This window comes from Dermochelys coriacea, chromosome 9, assembly GCF_009764565.3.
Source record: "Dermochelys coriacea isolate rDerCor1 chromosome 9, rDerCor1.pri.v4, whole genome shotgun sequence".
NCBI classification, from domain to species: domain Eukaryota; kingdom Metazoa; phylum Chordata; order Testudines; family Dermochelyidae; genus Dermochelys; species Dermochelys coriacea.
Genome location: NC_050076.1, coordinates 18,168,760 through 18,185,934, shown reverse-complemented (window position 1 = coordinate 18,185,934; position 17,175 = coordinate 18,168,760). Strand labels below are relative to the sequence as shown.

The 17,175-nt window shown below is 44.6% G+C and overlaps 1 protein-coding gene across 1 annotated transcript in view; it reads left to right on the top strand.

Moving 5' to 3' along the window:
• Positions 1-7,352: 7,352 nt before the first annotated feature.
• Positions 7,353-17,175, top strand: part of LOC119861396 (multiple epidermal growth factor-like domains protein 6) — a 309,492-nt gene continuing 299,669 nt past the window's right edge. The window contains exon 1 of the mRNA XM_043492338.1: positions 7,353-7,758. Coding sequence (XP_043348273.1) covers positions 7,688-7,758 — 71 coding nt within the window. The 5' untranslated portion in view covers positions 7,353-7,687. The remainder of the gene's footprint in view (positions 7,759-17,175) is intronic.

Here is a 17,175-nt window from a genome sequence, read left to right as displayed (position 1 = left end):
CAATTTAAGCAACCAAATGCTGGTCTTCTCCCAGTTTGTGAATCACTCTTTGGCTTAAGCTGGAGATAAGCATCCAGATGCCTAGAGGGGGCACCAGCGCACATGCCCAGAGACAGAAACATAGGTACTGAGGAAACTTTCACCTTAGAAACTTAGGTGTGGAGTGAGTTTAGGCAGCTACAGCGTTTGGCAGGAGTTTTGTGGATGCAGTAGAGCCAAAGCTCGGAATGAGGCTTAGTCTACACTACAGAGTTAGGTCAATGTAAGGCAGCTCACATTGATCTAATGATGTCCTTGTACACACTACAGCCTTGCTCCTGCTGATGCAAGTGCCCTATTATATCGACATAATGACTCCACCGCCCAGAAGGGGGTAGGGTTTGTCGGTGTAGTTAGGGGGACGCAGCTGTTGGCTGTCATTCTTGTCAATTTCAATTGTCAATGCTGGAGCTGTGAAATTGACAAGAAAGCTGGACTATCCCCGGAGTGGGGGAAGGGCTCCAGGTAGAGGCCAGCTGCCCTGGGGCTCCCTGCTCTCAGCCATGCTGGGCTCGCCCCGCTCAGAGCCCAGCTGCTGCCCGGGCTCCCTGTTCTGAGCGGGGCTGTGCTTGCCTGGGGCTGTACCCTGGTTCCCAACCTCCTGGTGCTGCCCCATTCCATGCCACTCGGAGAGGTGGGGTGCACCCCCCCCGAGCTCTTGGCTCCCTGCTTCCTACTGCAGCCAGGTTCCCAGTAGGGAGCTCTGCACCCAGAGTCCAGGAGGTTCCCAGACTCCCAGCGGAGAGCCGGGGCCATCGGAGCAGCCTCCTGGCTTTCCGCGGGGAGCCTCTGGGAGGCTGCCAGGCTCCCCATGTGGGGCAGGGAGTCCAGGGTGCAGCCTGGCTGGGAGTGGGGAGCCAGGTGGGCACAGCCTAGAGGCTCCTGAGCTTCCCACGTGGAGTAGGGAGCTGAGCGTTCAGGGAGGCAGCCAAGCTCCTGGCAGGGAGCTGCATGTGGAGCTGAGAACCTGGGCTCTCAGCTCCCAACACTGCCCCTTTGAAATCTGCGGAAGCACTGCTGGGGAGGACGCACAGAAAAAGAGCAGTGTGGACATGAACTGGTTGTAAGTCAACCTAACATAGGTCGACTTATGTTTTTAGTGTAGACATGCCCTTAGGCACATATGTCTGACATTTCAGTGCCTATGTCCCTTTGTGGTTCTGGACCTAAGTATTTTATTAGCTTCCCTTCTAAAACCAGAATGCTTAAACTGTTATATTGCCATCCTTCTGGTTAGAGAGGAGCCTGTATGAATTGGCTCTCATCAGAGCTGGGTTAACAGGAAATAAAATCCTCATTGCTTTCTATGAAAGTATTACTTTGCAATGTAATTTCAGAGGAAAATATGAGCAATTTACTTGCGTATACATCACTGTTTATGAACATACCAAAGAACACTAATCTACTGCATAAGCTAACAATAGGCAAAAAATGAGGCCACTTCATAAAAAAAAATTGCAAGCACAAAATGTATTTAGACCATATGTTTCCATGTAGTTTGTTTGTGTGTACTTTTTTTCTTGTTGATGTTCATATAGGGCCAACCCCTCAGTTAGTGCCAAAGTGTGGAGCTGTGCCCATTCACACTCGCTGAGGATCTGGCCTATAACTTAACACTAGCTATATCCATTCTCTTAATACACTGCTAAAACCTGGTTCACTAGCAATAGGCCAGTTCCCTGCAATTCACTCATGTGAGTGATCCTGCTGTCCCACTGAAGACAGTAGTTGCAGGATGATTTCATTAATATATAACTGAGGAAGTAATACTAGATAATGATCAAAAGAAATAATACAATGCAGGATCAAGGCCTATGCTTTGGTTTTGGAGAACATTTTGTACATCCCTATTTGCATGTCCTGGTGCCAATGTTTTTATAACTACTTGATATGTTAGAAATGTGCATTTAACCCCCCCCCCCCAAAAAAAAACGGTGAAGGGATTTGAAATGTTAGTTTTAGAAGAATGTTAAGTGATTTGTCCAATAGATCTTCACAAATGTTATATTTTTAAAAAAATCACCTTGTAAAAAATTAATTTGTCTTATTGGATAGCTAGCTGGGCAAGAAGATTTTTGCATAGTCTTGGCTGTTTTGTCATGCACTGATCTTAGAGTAGTTTCAGACTGAGGATGGCATCTCAGCTGTAATTAACATTCAGCCTTGACATAAAGAAGGTCTATTATTTTATGGAAGATTTTGCTAGGCTTTAAGAAATAAAATGATTAAAAACCTGTGTGCACTCCAGGAGATAATGAGATTAGCTGAACTCAGGGCCCTGCAGAGTTAAAACTATTCCAGATGCAAGGAAAGGCTTAGCAGCTCATAGGAAATTTCAGGGTACAGTTAATCTGCACTGGGTTCTTATGTGTGCTATATATTTTCTTTACATTAAAAAAAACCAACACGTTGAAACTTCCTTGATACAATCCCAGGGGCATCGTGTCACTTCAGGCTTCAAAATATTGAATGATACTATATAAAAATAACTTTCTTGTTACGATTCCTAAGAGTTTCAACAATACCGTTAGAATACAGAAACCATCTGATGAAGTGAGCTGTAGCTCATGAAAGCTTATGCTCAAATAAATATGTTAGTCTCTAAGGTGCCACAAGTACTCCTTTTCTTCATACGTTGATGGACGCTCAGAGTGAAAATGGATGTGTCTTGTTACAGGAATTAAATAAAGGGAAATTCATTCACAGTTCTTCTAAAACAGATGTTTACTCATAAACATCTTCATAGAATTAGTGTCTAAACAATGAGTTGTGGGTACCATAAGTTGTGGGAAGTTGTGTGCCTCTATTGGAGCTCTTATGGAAGCAGTTTGGGTCCAAACCAACGCCACTAAACTAAAAAGAAATCAAATTATCTTCAGCTAGAATTGGATTGGAGCCCTTAATAGTGGGTTTCCTGTCTTCCTGGTCTAGCGATATGAAGATCATGGTGTGGCGGGGGAGCTGCAAGTAGCTTATATCTCCTGTAGTGTAGTGGCCCCTCTCTCCTAGGTTAAGTCATACCTAATATGTGCTCCTTCCTCCCTGAGACACTCATCACCCCATGCATGTTATCTCTCCTTGGTCTGCTAGTAACTCAGGGAGAGTAGCCTTCTTTCTCAGTGGCTATGAGGGAGGAGGAGAGTCACCTTTTCCCCCAGGATTCAAGCTTCAGGAAAGAAGTATGGGGAAGAGAGGAAGGGTGGTCTGGGAGATAGGATTTTTGCCTGGGTTTTGGGAAACCTGTTTTCAATTCCCTGTACCACAGATTTCCTGTATGACTTTGTTGGCTAAGTAACTTAGGATATAAGAACGTAAGAATGGCCATACTGGGTCAGACCAAAGATCCATCAAGCTCAGTATCCTGTCCTCCGACAGTGGCCAATGGTAGGTGCCCCAAAGGGAATGACCAGACAGGTTATCATCAAGTGATCCATGCCCTGTCACCCAATCCCAGCTTCTGGCAGAGACTAGGGACACCATTCCTGCCCATCCTGGCTAATAGCCATTGATGGACCTATCCTCCATGAATCCATCTAGCTCCCTTTTGAACCCAGTTACAATATTGGCCTTCACAACACCGTCTGTTGGAGTTCCAGAGATTGACAGTGTGTTGCGTGAAAAAATACTTTCTTGCGTTTGTTTTAAACCTGCTACCTATTAATGTCATTTGGTGGCCCCTATTCTCGTATTATGAGAAGGAGTAAATAACACTTCCTTATTTACTTTCTCTCTACGACTCATGATTTTATAGACCTCTTATCATATGCCCCCTCTATCATAGTCACCTCTTTTCCATGCTGAAAAGTCCCAGTCTTATTAACCTTTCCTCATACGGAAGCCGTTCTATACCCCTAATCATTTTTGTTGCCCTTTTCTGAACCTTTTCCAATTCCAATATATCTTTTTTGAGATTGGGCGACCACTTCTGTACACAGTATTCAAGGTGCGGGCATACCATGGATTTATATAGATGCAATATGATATTTTCTGTCTTATTATTTATCCCTTTCTTGATGATTCCCAACATTCTGTTCGCTTTTTTGATATGTCTGCAATTAAAAACCTGTGGTTACCCCATGCCGGCAAACTTGGGTTCGTGTGGCTGTTTAATTGCAGTGTAGATGTCTGGGCTCGGGCTGGAACCTGGTCTCCTACTTTGCAAGATGGGAGGGTCCCAGAGCTTGGGATGCAGCCCAAACTGGAATGTCTACATTGCAATTAAACAGCCCCACAGCCCTATGAGCCTGTGTCAGCTGGCATGGGCCAGCTGCGGGTGTCTAATTGCAGCATAGACATACCCTTACAGTCAGATTTCTTAAAAAGGTAGTTAGGCACCTATCTGCAGCTTTATGAGCCTAAATACCTTTAAAATTTGGCGCTCAGTCTCTCTGTGCCTCAATTTTCCATCTGTAAAATGGGGATAGGTGTGTGAGAATGGATGTGTTAAATTTGTGACAGGTTTCAGAGTAGCAGCCATGTTAGTCTGTATCTGTATAAAGAAAAGGAGTGCTTGTGGCACCTTAGAGACTAACAAATTTATTAGAGCATAAGCTTTTGTGAGCTACAGCATCCGATGAAGTGAGCTGTAGCTCACGAAAGCTTATGCTCTTAATAAATTTGTTAGTCTCTAAGGTGCCACAAGTACTCCTTTTCTTAAATTTGTGAAGAGCTCAGATGCAGTGGTAGAGTGGGCCATGTAAGTACCATACATAGAATGTAGGAGCATCCAGAAGAATAAGAATGAAAGAGAAGTGATGGGAAGAGAACCCTCTCTTGGGGCTCTGGCATCCAGGAGCCAGCCCCATAAAGGGGAGAAACAGGTTTCGTCTAGCAACCAGGAGAAAGAAGAGCCTATTGCCTGGCACCCAGTAGTAGATAGAGGGTGTAGGAAAATGGATAGCTCTCCTCTCCCCGTAGCTGCAAAGTCATCAGGAAAATGAGATTATAGATAACTGAATGTGTTATTACAGGAACAAATCCCTCCCCAATTCCAGCTGTATGGTGTGTGCCGCATTCATTGTTGCACACTATAAAGCAAGCTGTAGCAGCAATTTGGGTTTAGGAGATGCATCTTTATAGGCAGAGAAGTGAAGTGACCTCTCACAAGAAGAGATGCAGGGAGTACACAGGTGAGAGGGGAGGTGGACAAAACAACACAGGAGAAAAGGGAGGAGTAGAGAAGGAATACAGGACAACAGCATTGCACTGTACGTCTTCTCTCCGTCTCCCAGGCTAGCTGTTGAGACAGAGAATTGGCAGTAGAAATGGAAAAAGATGGGATTGCAGGTGTCAGAGGTGAGGCTTGATAGTATGGTGGTAGTATCCTTTGTATTGCTGCAGTGTGTAGAAGCCCCGTCATAGGCTAGGACCCCATTGTGGTAGGTGCTGTACAAAGAGAACAAAAAGATGGTACCTTTTTGATTTCAACTCTTTTTCAAATGGAGACTCAACTTGACTCCTCCTTAATCGGTCCAAAAATAATTAGAATTGTTTATAACTGGGCTAACAGCTGTAGTTATAACAAAGCTCACTTTTAGTCCTTGTTCGTAAAGCACTTATTTAATACTAATAATTTGTCTAATGTTTATGAGGTGATATACCAGCAACAGCTATTCCTGTGAGTGGTCTTATTGGTTTAACTCAGGCAAGTAAAGTTGCACAGGTGTAAGCGATTGCAAGATTGGGCCCTTAATGATTTCTCTCAATAATATAACTTGATACCTGTGTCTCAACATACTATATCTTTTTTTGCTTTGGGCGGTGTTAAGTAACACATCTGTGTTGTATTTTTGTTATGTTTTCCTTATGAAAAGGGCCAATGTTCTGTATTTTGTTTTCTTCCTTAATGTGCTGTCAGTGATACCTATGTTCATAGTGTTGTGCACTGTGACAGCTGAGGTGGGTGGGCCCTCTCTGCTAGGGAGTGTGGGGTGCCTTTGAGTTTTGAGGGGTTGTTTTGTGTGCATTGGGAAGGGAAGGCTGAGGTGACGGTTGTTCCAGTGATGTGGGGCGCAATGGAAGAGCTAAGGCCAGAGTTGGGAGTGTTGGTCCAGCTGCCGGGTGTGTCTGAGTGCATGGGATGAGTGCCTCAGGATGGGCTGGGGTGCTGGAACAATTTGTACAGTGGGGGTGCTGAGAGCCATTGAGCCAAACTAAACACTGTGTATGATGGAAACCACGTAAGGCCAGGGGATGCAGCAGCGGCCCTAGTTCCAACACCTATGGTGGGCTGTGTTTGAGTCATGTGAATTGTGAGTGGGATGTGTGCGAGAAAGGACTAAGACAGGGTTGTAAGTGGTGTGGGGGAGGGAGCACTGAGGCAGGTGGGTGTAAGCTGTGGGGGGGAGGGAGCACTGGGGCAAGGGGTGTAAGTGGTGGGGGGAACGGGAAGGAGCTCTGGGGTGGGGGGTGTAGGCGGTGGGGCATGGGAGAGTGGGAGGGAGCAGTGGGGTGTAGGCAGTGGGGTGGGGGGGGAGCTGGAGGGAGCCCTGGGGCGGGGGGGTGTAAACGGTTGGAGGAGGGGGAGGGAGCACTGGGGCAGGGGGGTGTAAGCGGTGGGAGGAGGGGGAGGGAGCTCTGGGGCAGGGGGAGTAAGAGGTTGGCGGTGGGGGGAGCGGGAGGGAGCAGTGGGGCGGGGGGGTGTAAGCGGTGGGGGGAGCGGTAGCAGCTCTGGGGCGGGGGGTGTAAGAGGTTGGCGGTGGGGGGAGAGGGAGGGAGCTCTGGGGCAGGGGGGGTGTAGGCGGTGGGAGGAGGGGGAGGGAGCTCTGGGGCGGGGGGTGTAAGAGGTTGGCGGTGGGGGGAGAGGGAGGGAGCTCTGGGGCGGGGGGGTGTAGGCGGTGGGAGGAGGGGGAGGGAGCTCTGGGGCGGGGGGTGTAAGAGGTTGGCGGTGGGGGGAGAGGGAGGGAGCTCTGGGGCGGGGGGGTGTAGGCGGTGGGAGGAGGGGGAGGGAGCTCTGGGGCAGGGGGAGTAAGAGGTTGGCGGTGGGGGGAGAGGGAGGGAGCTCTGGGGCGGGGGGGGTGTAGGCGGTGGGGCGTGGGGGAGCGGAAGGGAGCACTGGGGCGGGGGGGTGTAAGCGTTGGGGGGAGCTCTGGGGCGGGGGGGGGTGTAAGAGGTTGGCGGTGGGGGAGCGGGAGGGAGCACTGGGGCGGGGGGGGGAATGTAAGCGGTGGGGGCGTTGCGGAGGTGGGTCCGGGTGTAAAAGCGGCGTTAGTGCTGCCCGCCCCCGAAAGAAGTTGCGGGTAAAAGCGCTCAGATTTGCCGAGCCGAGCCCAGCCCAGCCCGCCCGCGGGAGGGCGGTGCGGTGCGGTGCGGTGCGCTGCGCTGGGCTGGGCTGGGCCAGGAGGCTGCGGGGCCGGTGATTTGCTGCTTTGCGGCGGCTTTGAATGATTTGGAGGGCTGCGCCCGGGAGGCGCGGGGCTCCATGGAGCCTGTTGATCACACGCAGCCGGGGCTACGGGGGAGCTGAGAGCGGCCGGCGCCCAACACCGCAGCCTGGGAGGAAGCACCCGCTCAGCACCCCTGGGCTCCGGCGGCTCTGCGCCGCACCACGACCTGCTCCAGCAGCCATCGCCTGCCCCTGCCCGATGCCAGCCCCTGCTGAGCCCACTCAACTTTTTCAGCTGGCGGTTGGCAGCCCTTGATCCCCGAGATGACCCCGAGAGCCTGGCTGCTGTGCCTGTCCTGGACCCTGGCTGTATCGCTGCAACTTCAGCAGGGCATGTAAGTGAAGTGAGGTACCGCTGCTGCTAAGAAATGCTTGTCCGTGGCGCGTCTGACCAGCCTGCTACTCCTAGGGCTCCCTTAGCACTGTGCAAGCCCTACTGGGGCGAGAGCTGTACCTAGAAAATAGCCTCCTATACATCCTGTGCTGGCAGAGGGATGCAGCAGATGCCCAGTGGTGCTGGAAATTGCTCTGAAAGAACTGCAGGCTCAGAATGATTCAATGGTAATAGAGGCTACAGTTGGGGTTACAATGATAAAAACTAACCAACCTTTAGGGGAAAAAAAATGGGATTTTTAAAAGACCCTGTATTGCATCCTGTTTGTTTGGACTGTGAACTCTTTAGGTCAAGGACTTGTCTTATGCCTGTAAAACACCTAGGATGCTATTGTGTGTTATAGACCTAATTCAGCGCTATCTAAATAGTACACATCAGTGCTCATCCTGTGACAAAAAGTTTAATTGGGTTTTTCTTTTGTTTACTTGACAGCTTCCTTTGTAAGTAGCTGAACAATTCCAGTTTTAGGGACTCTTTTGTAAAGCATGGTTATTAGTAAAATATGCTAATTTCAGAAGAAAAGTGTTTTTTCCCCAAGCCTGCCTTCTTCCCTCACTTTGGGTTTGAAGGCAGAGATGATCATTAGTGACTGAATGAAGATCCTTGCGTTTATTTTCTGCAGAGCCGGAGACCCATTCCTGTTGGTGTAAAAATGAAAGGACAGAGTTAAGCCTGAAACAGCTACAATATTCTACAGGCTTTATGGGATAAGGGGCATTTGCAGCTTTAACTAGTGCTTAAAGCTTCAGTAGAGAACACTGGATAGTAAAATGTAAATCCAGTTAGGAAGACTAAAGGACTGAACCAGAGAGAGGTGAGAAATTGAGAACTGGAAAAAGCAGCTGTCTAGAGAGATACACTCACTGCTAATTTGCAGACACAAAGGCATCAGTGCCCACCCATTAATATTGGGTCAGTGGGTGTCAATTCTTGCATACCGAAGCTCATGTGAGATGTATACAGTAACATATTAAATGTCTGCACACCACTGACATTGTATGTTGTTACGGTATAAATATTGAAAAATGCGACCAGAAAAACTAGTATTTAATCATTTAAAAAATAGAACAACCCTCAAGGTTTGTAAATCTGTGTTTACAGTTCTGTGCCTTGTGTTTTGTAAGCACAAATTGTGGTTTTAGTCTCCATGACTTTACAGAGGTAGGTAAAGTGATCCTTTTTACACTTGTAAACAATCTGACAGCATTTCCTAAATATTAATGTTAGACCATAATGACATTAACGGTGCTTTTTTATTTAAAAGGAAACAGCTCTGTTTACCACTCTACATTTCCATAGTCCATCTCCTGCAAGATTCATTTTGCCATCTAGTTACTCCAGATGTCATTGAATCTCTGGCTAGGCTACCAATTCCTGTTACTGCACAATGTATTCCCTATGGAATAGTCTGCAAATACAGATTCAGAAAATTACTTTTAGTTAAAATAATGACATCTCTTAATTTTATGTTGAGCCCTTAAGGGTCACTGTCTGAGGAAAGCATTTTCTTCCTTTTGTTGAAGACTCTTGGTGGGTCTTTGAGTTAGTTTTTCTGCAGTGAGTTTTTTTTTTAATTCTAACGTAAGGACTACCATTGATTTATGTTTTCAGATTTGTTCACATTTCGCTTAAGCAGCTGTGCTAACCAAGGCTGTGCAGTTTGGAGGGTAATATTAGTTTAAAAGAGACACTTAAGAGAATGTCATTTTAGTTTGAAACTCTGAATTTGGTAGGTCATCCCCAAATAACTTTCTTTGCTTATTCTATTTACCTTTTTAAGAGAGAGTCTCTGTGAAAAGGCATATCATGAATGGCAGCATACTGATATCTGCATTGAGTATCCAAGCCATCAGGACTGACAACATACTCAATTTTTATCTGAATAAGAACAGTCTGGAATGGTAAAATACCAGTGGCAAAGCCTTAGGTGCTTTTCCTGGGTGGTTGTCTTTTCGATGGAGAATAGGCTGCTACCGTAACTCTTAATGTTATTTTAAACCCGAGTGAGTAAAAAGGAAAATCTTCCCTTCCTCTGCAATCACGCTATACAGCTTCCTTGGTTTCATTTTAGGCATTCCACCAAGTGAGCATTTTTCAAAAAAAGGTTACTTTGTAGAGATGAGGTTATGCTGATTGCTAGCATGGGGTGTTGCTACAAGTTTTCACTGGGAAGCTGCGGAATGGAGCCAAGGGTGGATCTCCTTCCCCATAGCATTTTATGCAGTTAAATTGATTTGTAATGTGCCTTTTACATAGGAGGCTCATTGTCAGTGAGATAAGGATCACAAAATGGACCACTGAGAATACATCATGCTGGCTGCTTCCTTTTAAGTTCTTAATTTAAGATCTTGTCTGGATGAGAATATACAGTACACTTCTCATACTAGTTTTTAGTCTGCTAGTAACTCTAGAACTCACTCCTAGCTAGAATGTAATGATTCTGTGTAGGTATTTGTTATACTCGTGGTCTGATTCCAATCACCCGGGGGGGGGAAGATTTTAATGCATAGCAGATTACAGGGCGTCTATTTCCGACAACCATGTTTTTAGATAATTAGCCTTGATGATCTTGTATTAGAACTTTGAGTGAATAATTCTGGAATCACCAGAGTACAAGTACACAGCTTTTTTTCTAAATCCTTGTTGCTTAATACCGTAAATGAGAAGTCACCAACATCTCTTGTTTTAAAAAACAAACAAACATGTTTCTTTAGGAGCTATGGGTTTACTTTTGCTGCAGTGAGCTTTTCAGATTAAAGGTGTGGTATGTTTGAGGCTATGGGGGATGAGAAGCTATACCATAGATAAGGCAGCAACAGGGATTCTGTTTCATGTTAAATAGCGTAGAGTAAAGGGGCTCTGCATGAATAAGAACTGAGGGGAGAGGGTTCAATTTGATTGAACAAATATACTGTTGAGGATGTACTTTTGGGAAGTTAGTTAATTATGTAAGACGGAGCAGAAAGCAGGAAATCTAAACTGTCACAGAGTCTGAATTGAGTGTCTTTCATGTTACCTTCAAGCAATAAGTATCGTTAGCGTTCAACATAAGTACTGAGATGGTCTCTTTTTTTTCCTCCAGTAATACATATTTAGGTATCTAACAGATTTCCACAAAGAGATTATTGTTCGTAAACAAGTGGAAGCAAGAATCTTGTTCTTTTCAAACAGAGGACATAGTTCTTCACTGTGTCTTTTTTTCCAGAATGCTGTCTTAGAAGATGTTAGAGGATCTAGATACAGCCTTAAACTAAAATGTTGATTTCCATGTATGCTGATATAGTTCAAAACTTGCTTCTCTGCAGAGCCATACCTCATCCATAAGTGGGCAGAGTTGGCATCCTCCCCCGCCTTACTCCCATCCCCATCCCCAAAGCTACAAAGGGATCTGGAGCCAGATACTTGCTGGAATAATTTCAGTGTCAGGCAAATTGGTTGAGAATCTATTAAAGAATAGAATTATCAGACCCATAGATGAACATGATTTGTTGGGGGAAGAGTAGATATGGCTTTTGTAAAGGGGAATCATGCCTCACCAATCTATTAGAGTTCTTTGAGAGGGGTCAACAGACATGTGGACCAGGGTGATCCAGTGGATATAGTGTACTTGGACTTTCAGAAAGCCTTTGACAAAGGTCCCTTTCCAAAAGCTCTTAAGCAAAGTAAGCAGTCATGAGCTAAGAGGTAAGGTCCTCTCATGGATCAGTAACTGATTAAATGACAGGAAACAAAGGGTAGGAATCATAGAATATCAGGGTTGTAAGGGACCTCAGGAGGTCATCTAGTCCAACCCCCTGCTCAAAGCAGGACCAATCCCCAGTTTTTGTCACAGATCCCTAAATGACCCCCTCAAGGATTGAACTCACAACCCTGGGTTTAGCAGGCCAATGCTCAAACCACTGAGCTATCCTTCCCCCTTTGAAGTCCTCCCACATGTTGATTTACTGACTCTGACAGGCATGCCTTCCAATATGTAAGAGAAATAAAATATATTTAAAGATTTAAAGCTGAATTTTGAAAGGAGTTGGAGTTAGAACCCAAGCTCCCATTGAATTTCAGCTGGATTTGCACTCCTAACTACCATAAGATTCTTTGACAATATCAGCCTAAATATGCATACAGCAATAGAAAACATAGGCTTTGCTGTGCATTTCATTGTGCAACACTTTCCATTGTTCAGAATAATTGTCATGTATATGCACTTTCTGATTTTAATAAAAATTCCTCTGTCTAATTCACTCTGTGTGTGTATTGTTTACGTCCAACTCCATTTATTTATCATAGTGCTGTGCATGCAAATTTATGACTGATAAGGCAAAGCATTTGTACTAAAAGCAGCAGGGGGAGGATAGAGGAGGAGTTAGCATTTGGACACTGTTTCAGCAGGGCCTTTTTAGTTACTGGAAGCTTGGTGAAACTGCTGTACCTGGAGTTATCTGAACATTCAGAAAGCTGGTATGTTTCACCAGTGAAAGATTTTATTTGTTTATGCATGGATAACGAAAACTTTAAACTTGCCATGGTTTTAGTCCTCTTCTAAGATCTTTGCTTTTGAGATACTAGACAGGGGAGAGCGGGGAACTGATTCAGAAATAACAAAAGGAAAAACATTTCAAAATTTGCACGTTGGCAGCATGCTGTTTTGTGTTAAAGGTCAGATTCTGCTCTCACTTATATCTTTCTAAAATCAGAGTCCATAAGCACTCTGGAATTATTCTGGTGTAACTGAGAATTTGACCCTGAATTTTTAAACTACAGAGGTGCTTTGCTTTGATTGCATGTGTGCACCAGGAACTAGAGATGTGGAGCATTACAAATGGAAAGAAATATAACCATATTTTCCAGTATGTTTAGATGTATCTTTGATCCCATAAGTATGGGAAAACATGAATGAATTTTAAATCAATGGGCCAAATTTACTCTTCATTATGCTGTGGTAATTCCATAATAATCTTGATTTACAAGGGTGTAAATCACAGTATAAATTAGCCTCAAATTTTTGTTAGGCCAAAGAATTCCTTGACAGGCCCATACTGCACATAGAATCATAGAACTGGAAGGGACCTTGAGAGGTCATCTAGTCCAGTTCCCTGCACTCAAGGCAGGACTAAGTATTATCTAGAGTCTAGATAATCCTAGTCTACATCATAATCCAGTCTAGATTCTAGACAATCCCTGACAGGTGTTTGTCCAACCTGCTCTTAAAAAGCCCCAATGATGGAGATTCCACAACCTCCCTGGGCAATTTATTCCAGTGCTTAACCATTCTGATAGGAAGTTTTTCCTAATGTCCAACCTAAACTGCTCTTGCTGCAATTTAAGTTCATTGCTTCTTGTCCTATCCTCAGAGGATAAGAACAATATTTTTTCTCCCTCCTCCTTGTAACAACCTTTTATGTACTTGAAAACTGTCATCATGTCCCCTCCAGTTTTCTCTTCTCCAGATTAAATAAACCCAATTTTTTCCAATCTTCCCTCATAGGTCATGTTTTCTAGACCTTTAATCATTCTTGTTGCTCTTGACCCTCTGGACCCTCTCCAATTTATCCACATCTCTCCTGAAATGTGGCACCCAGAACTGGACACAATACTCCAGTTGAGGCCTAATCAGTGGAGGAGAGCAAAAGAATTGCTTCTCGTGTCTTGCTTACAATACTCCTGCTAATACATCCCAGAATGATGTTTGCTTTTTTTTTTTTTTTTTTTTTTTTTTTTTTTTTTTTTTTTTTTTTTTTTGCAACAGCGTTACACTGTTGACTCATATTTAGCTTATGGATCACTATGACCCCCAGATCCCTTTCTGCAATACTCAGTCCTAGGCAGTCATTTCTCATTTTGTATGTGTGCAACTGATTATTCCTTGCTATGTGGAGTACTTTGCATTTGTCCTTATTGAATTTCATCCTATTTACTTAAGACCATTTCTCCAGTTTGTCCAGATCATTTTGAATTTTAATCCTGTCCTCCAAAGCACTTGCAACCCCTCCCAGGTTGGTATCGACCACAAACTTTATAAGTGTACTCTCCATGCCATTATCTAAATCATTGATGAAGATGAACAGAACCAAACCAAGAACCGATGCCTCTGAGACCTCACTCGTTATGCCCTTCCAGCATGACTGTGACCCACTGATAACTACTCTCTGAGAACGGTTTTCTAAGCAGTTATGCACCCACCTGATAGTAGCTCCATCTAGGTTGTATTTTCCTAGTTTGTTTATGAGAAGGTCATGCAAGACAGTATTAAAAGCAAAGGAGTACTTGTGGCACCTTAGAGTCTAACAAATTTATTTGAGCATAAGCTTTCGTGAGCTACAGCTCACTTCATCAGATGCCTTCAGTGGAAAATACAGTGGGGAGAGTTATATACATAGAGAACATGAAACAATGGGTGTCACCATACACACTGTAAGGAGAGTGATCACTTAAGGTGAGCTATTACCAGCAGTAGAGCAGGGGTGGGGGGGAAGAGAACCTTTTGTAGTGATAATCAAGGTGGGCCATTTCCAGCAGTTGACAAGAATGTCTGAGGAACAGTGGGGGGGGGGAATAAACATGGGGAAATAGTTTTACTTTGTGTAATGACCCATCCACTCCCAGTCTTTATTCAAGCCTAAGTTAATTGTATCCAGTTTGCAAATTAATTCCAATTCAGCAGTCTCTCGTTAGAATCTGTTTTTGAAGTTTTTTGTTGAAGAATTGCAACTTTTAGGTCTGTAATTGAGTGACCAAAGAGGTTCTCCAACTAGTTTTTGAATGTTATAATTCTTGACGTCTGATTTGTGTCCATTTATTCTTTTATGTAGAGACTGTCCAGTTTGACCAATGTACATGGCAGAGGGGCATTGCAGGCACATGATGGCATATATCACATTGGTAGATGTGCAGGTGAACGAACCTCTGATATTGTGGCTGATGTGATTAGGCCCTATGATGGTATCCCCTGAATAGATATGTGGACACAGTTGGCAACAGGCTTTGTTGCAAGGATGGGTTCCTGGGTTAGTGGTTCTGTTGTGTGGTGTGTGGTTGCTGGTGAGTATTTGCTTCAGACTGGGGGGCTGTCTGTAAGCAAGGACTAGCCTACCTCCCAAGATCTGTGAGAGTGATGGGTCATCCTTCAGGATAGGTTGTAGATCCTTGATGATGCGTTGGAGAGGTTTTAGTTGGGGGCTGAAGATGATGGCTAGTGGTATTCTGTTATTTTCTTTGTTGGGCCTGTCCTGTAGTAGGTGACTTCTGGGTACTCTTCTGGCTCTGTCAATCTGTTTCTTCACTTCAGCAGGTGGGTATTGTAGTTGTAAGAATGCTTGATAGAGATCTTGTAGGTGTTTGTCTTTGTCTGAGGGGTTGAAGCAAATGCGGTTGTATCGTAGAGCTTGGCTGTAGACAATGGATAGTGTGGTGTGGTCTGGATGAAAGCTGGAGGCATGTAGGTAGGAATAGCGGTCAGTAGTTTTCTGGTATAGGGTGGTGGTTATGTGACCATCGCTTATTAGCACCATAGTGTCCAGGAAGTGGATCTCTTGTGTGGACTGGTCCAGGCTGAGGTTTATGGCGGGATGGAAATTGTTGAAATCCAGGTGGAATTCTTCAAGGGCTTCTTTTCCATAGGTCCAGATAATGAAGATGTCATCAATGTAGTGCAAGTAGAGTAGGGGCATTAGGGGACGAGAGCTGAGGAAGCGTTGTTCTAAGTCAGCCATAAAAATGTTGGCATACTGTGGGGCCATGTGGGTACCCATAGCAGTGCCGCTGATTTGAAGGTATACATTGTCCCCAAATGTGAAATAGTTATGGGTGAGGTCAAAGTTACTAACTAAAGGCACATATATGCACATATATATTGTGGCATAAGAGTTAATCTTATTAAAAAACAGACATGCAAAGTCTGGATGAGCATTTGGTTAGGTACAGTTCCTATGCAAACTATCAGTTTTGAAGTCAATAATAGATGAGCGCATAGCCCCTTGCATGGCATCCAGCAACATTACATCTCAACCCTTTTGTTGTGTTAGTGTTTATACCAATAAATGCTCCTCTACTTTATTGACAAACCATGTGTGCTTGCTTTGATAAATGCATATTATGTTGCCATTTTTTTTTCACGGCGCTCTCCTTTTTATAATTGCATTCTTCAAGTGGCAGGCACTTTGGTCATCTTATTTATCTCCAAAGAGCAATGTACACCAGTCTCCATGTGATAACGGGAAGCCTGTGGCTCAAGAGCTATCACAATCAGTAGAAACCATATTTTCTCCACTGTCCTTGTAATGTGCCTGTTCCACACATGGATTCATATGCCCAACCAGCCTACCCCACCTAACATCAATCAAATGCACATGTGATGCTCTGTACCTCGGGGGAACACCCTATACCCCCATGTTCATCCTTCTAAAATGATTGTGTGGTATCGAATGCAAAGTTTGTCATGTTGGGTGTCTTCGGAAGGCTCATGATGCACTGAGCATGGTTGTTACAGTGATGTTACAGTAATAGGTTATAATTCCATGTATATAGATATGAGGCTGAAAATGTATCCTCATGGCTTATAGCAAGCCCAGGCAAAAACTCTCCTAGAACAGAGAGGCAGTTCACACCACATCAGGGCATGTATGGGTCAAACTCAGCCCAGCCTCACAGGAGCAAAGGACTCTGGCCTAGGTAGCAACGAAAGAATCTGTTGGACTCTCAAGTGAGTCACCCCCCTTTCTTTGGCCAGTTTGGAACTGTGATGAGGTAATGCTCACCTGACTCTGGATGGGGGGTGGCGTGGCGTGGCGCAAAGCCAAGAGGGAAGAAAGGACATGATAAAAGAGAGAGACGTTTCCCATGCTCGCTCTCTTTCACCTACATCTATGGACACCATACCAAGCAACTGAAGCGCTGATCAAAGGGGAGAGCGTAGCTGAAGAGCAACCAGCCAGCCTGTGGTGAGAAGCATCTAAGTTTGTAAGGGCAAAAGTGTTAAGATCAGTTTAGAATGTGTTTTGCTTTTATTTCGTTTGACAAAATCTGACTTGTTATGATTTGACTTATAATCACTTAAAATCTATCTTTATAGTTAATAAATCTATTTGTTTGTTCTACCTGAAGCAGTGCGTTTGGTCTGAAGCATGTCAGAAACTCCCCTTGGGATAACATATCGATTTCTTTGTTAAATTGACAAATTCATAACTGGACAGAGAAAGATGGAGGTTCCTAGGGTTGCGTCTGGGACTGGAGATATTGGCTAGTGTCATTTGGTTGCAATGGGGCAATGAATCAGCATCCTCATCGTGCCACCTGCCAGTACCTGACAGCAGTCAGGTAATCTAATGATCCAACCAGCGAGCTGAATTCCACGAGCACCAGCTCA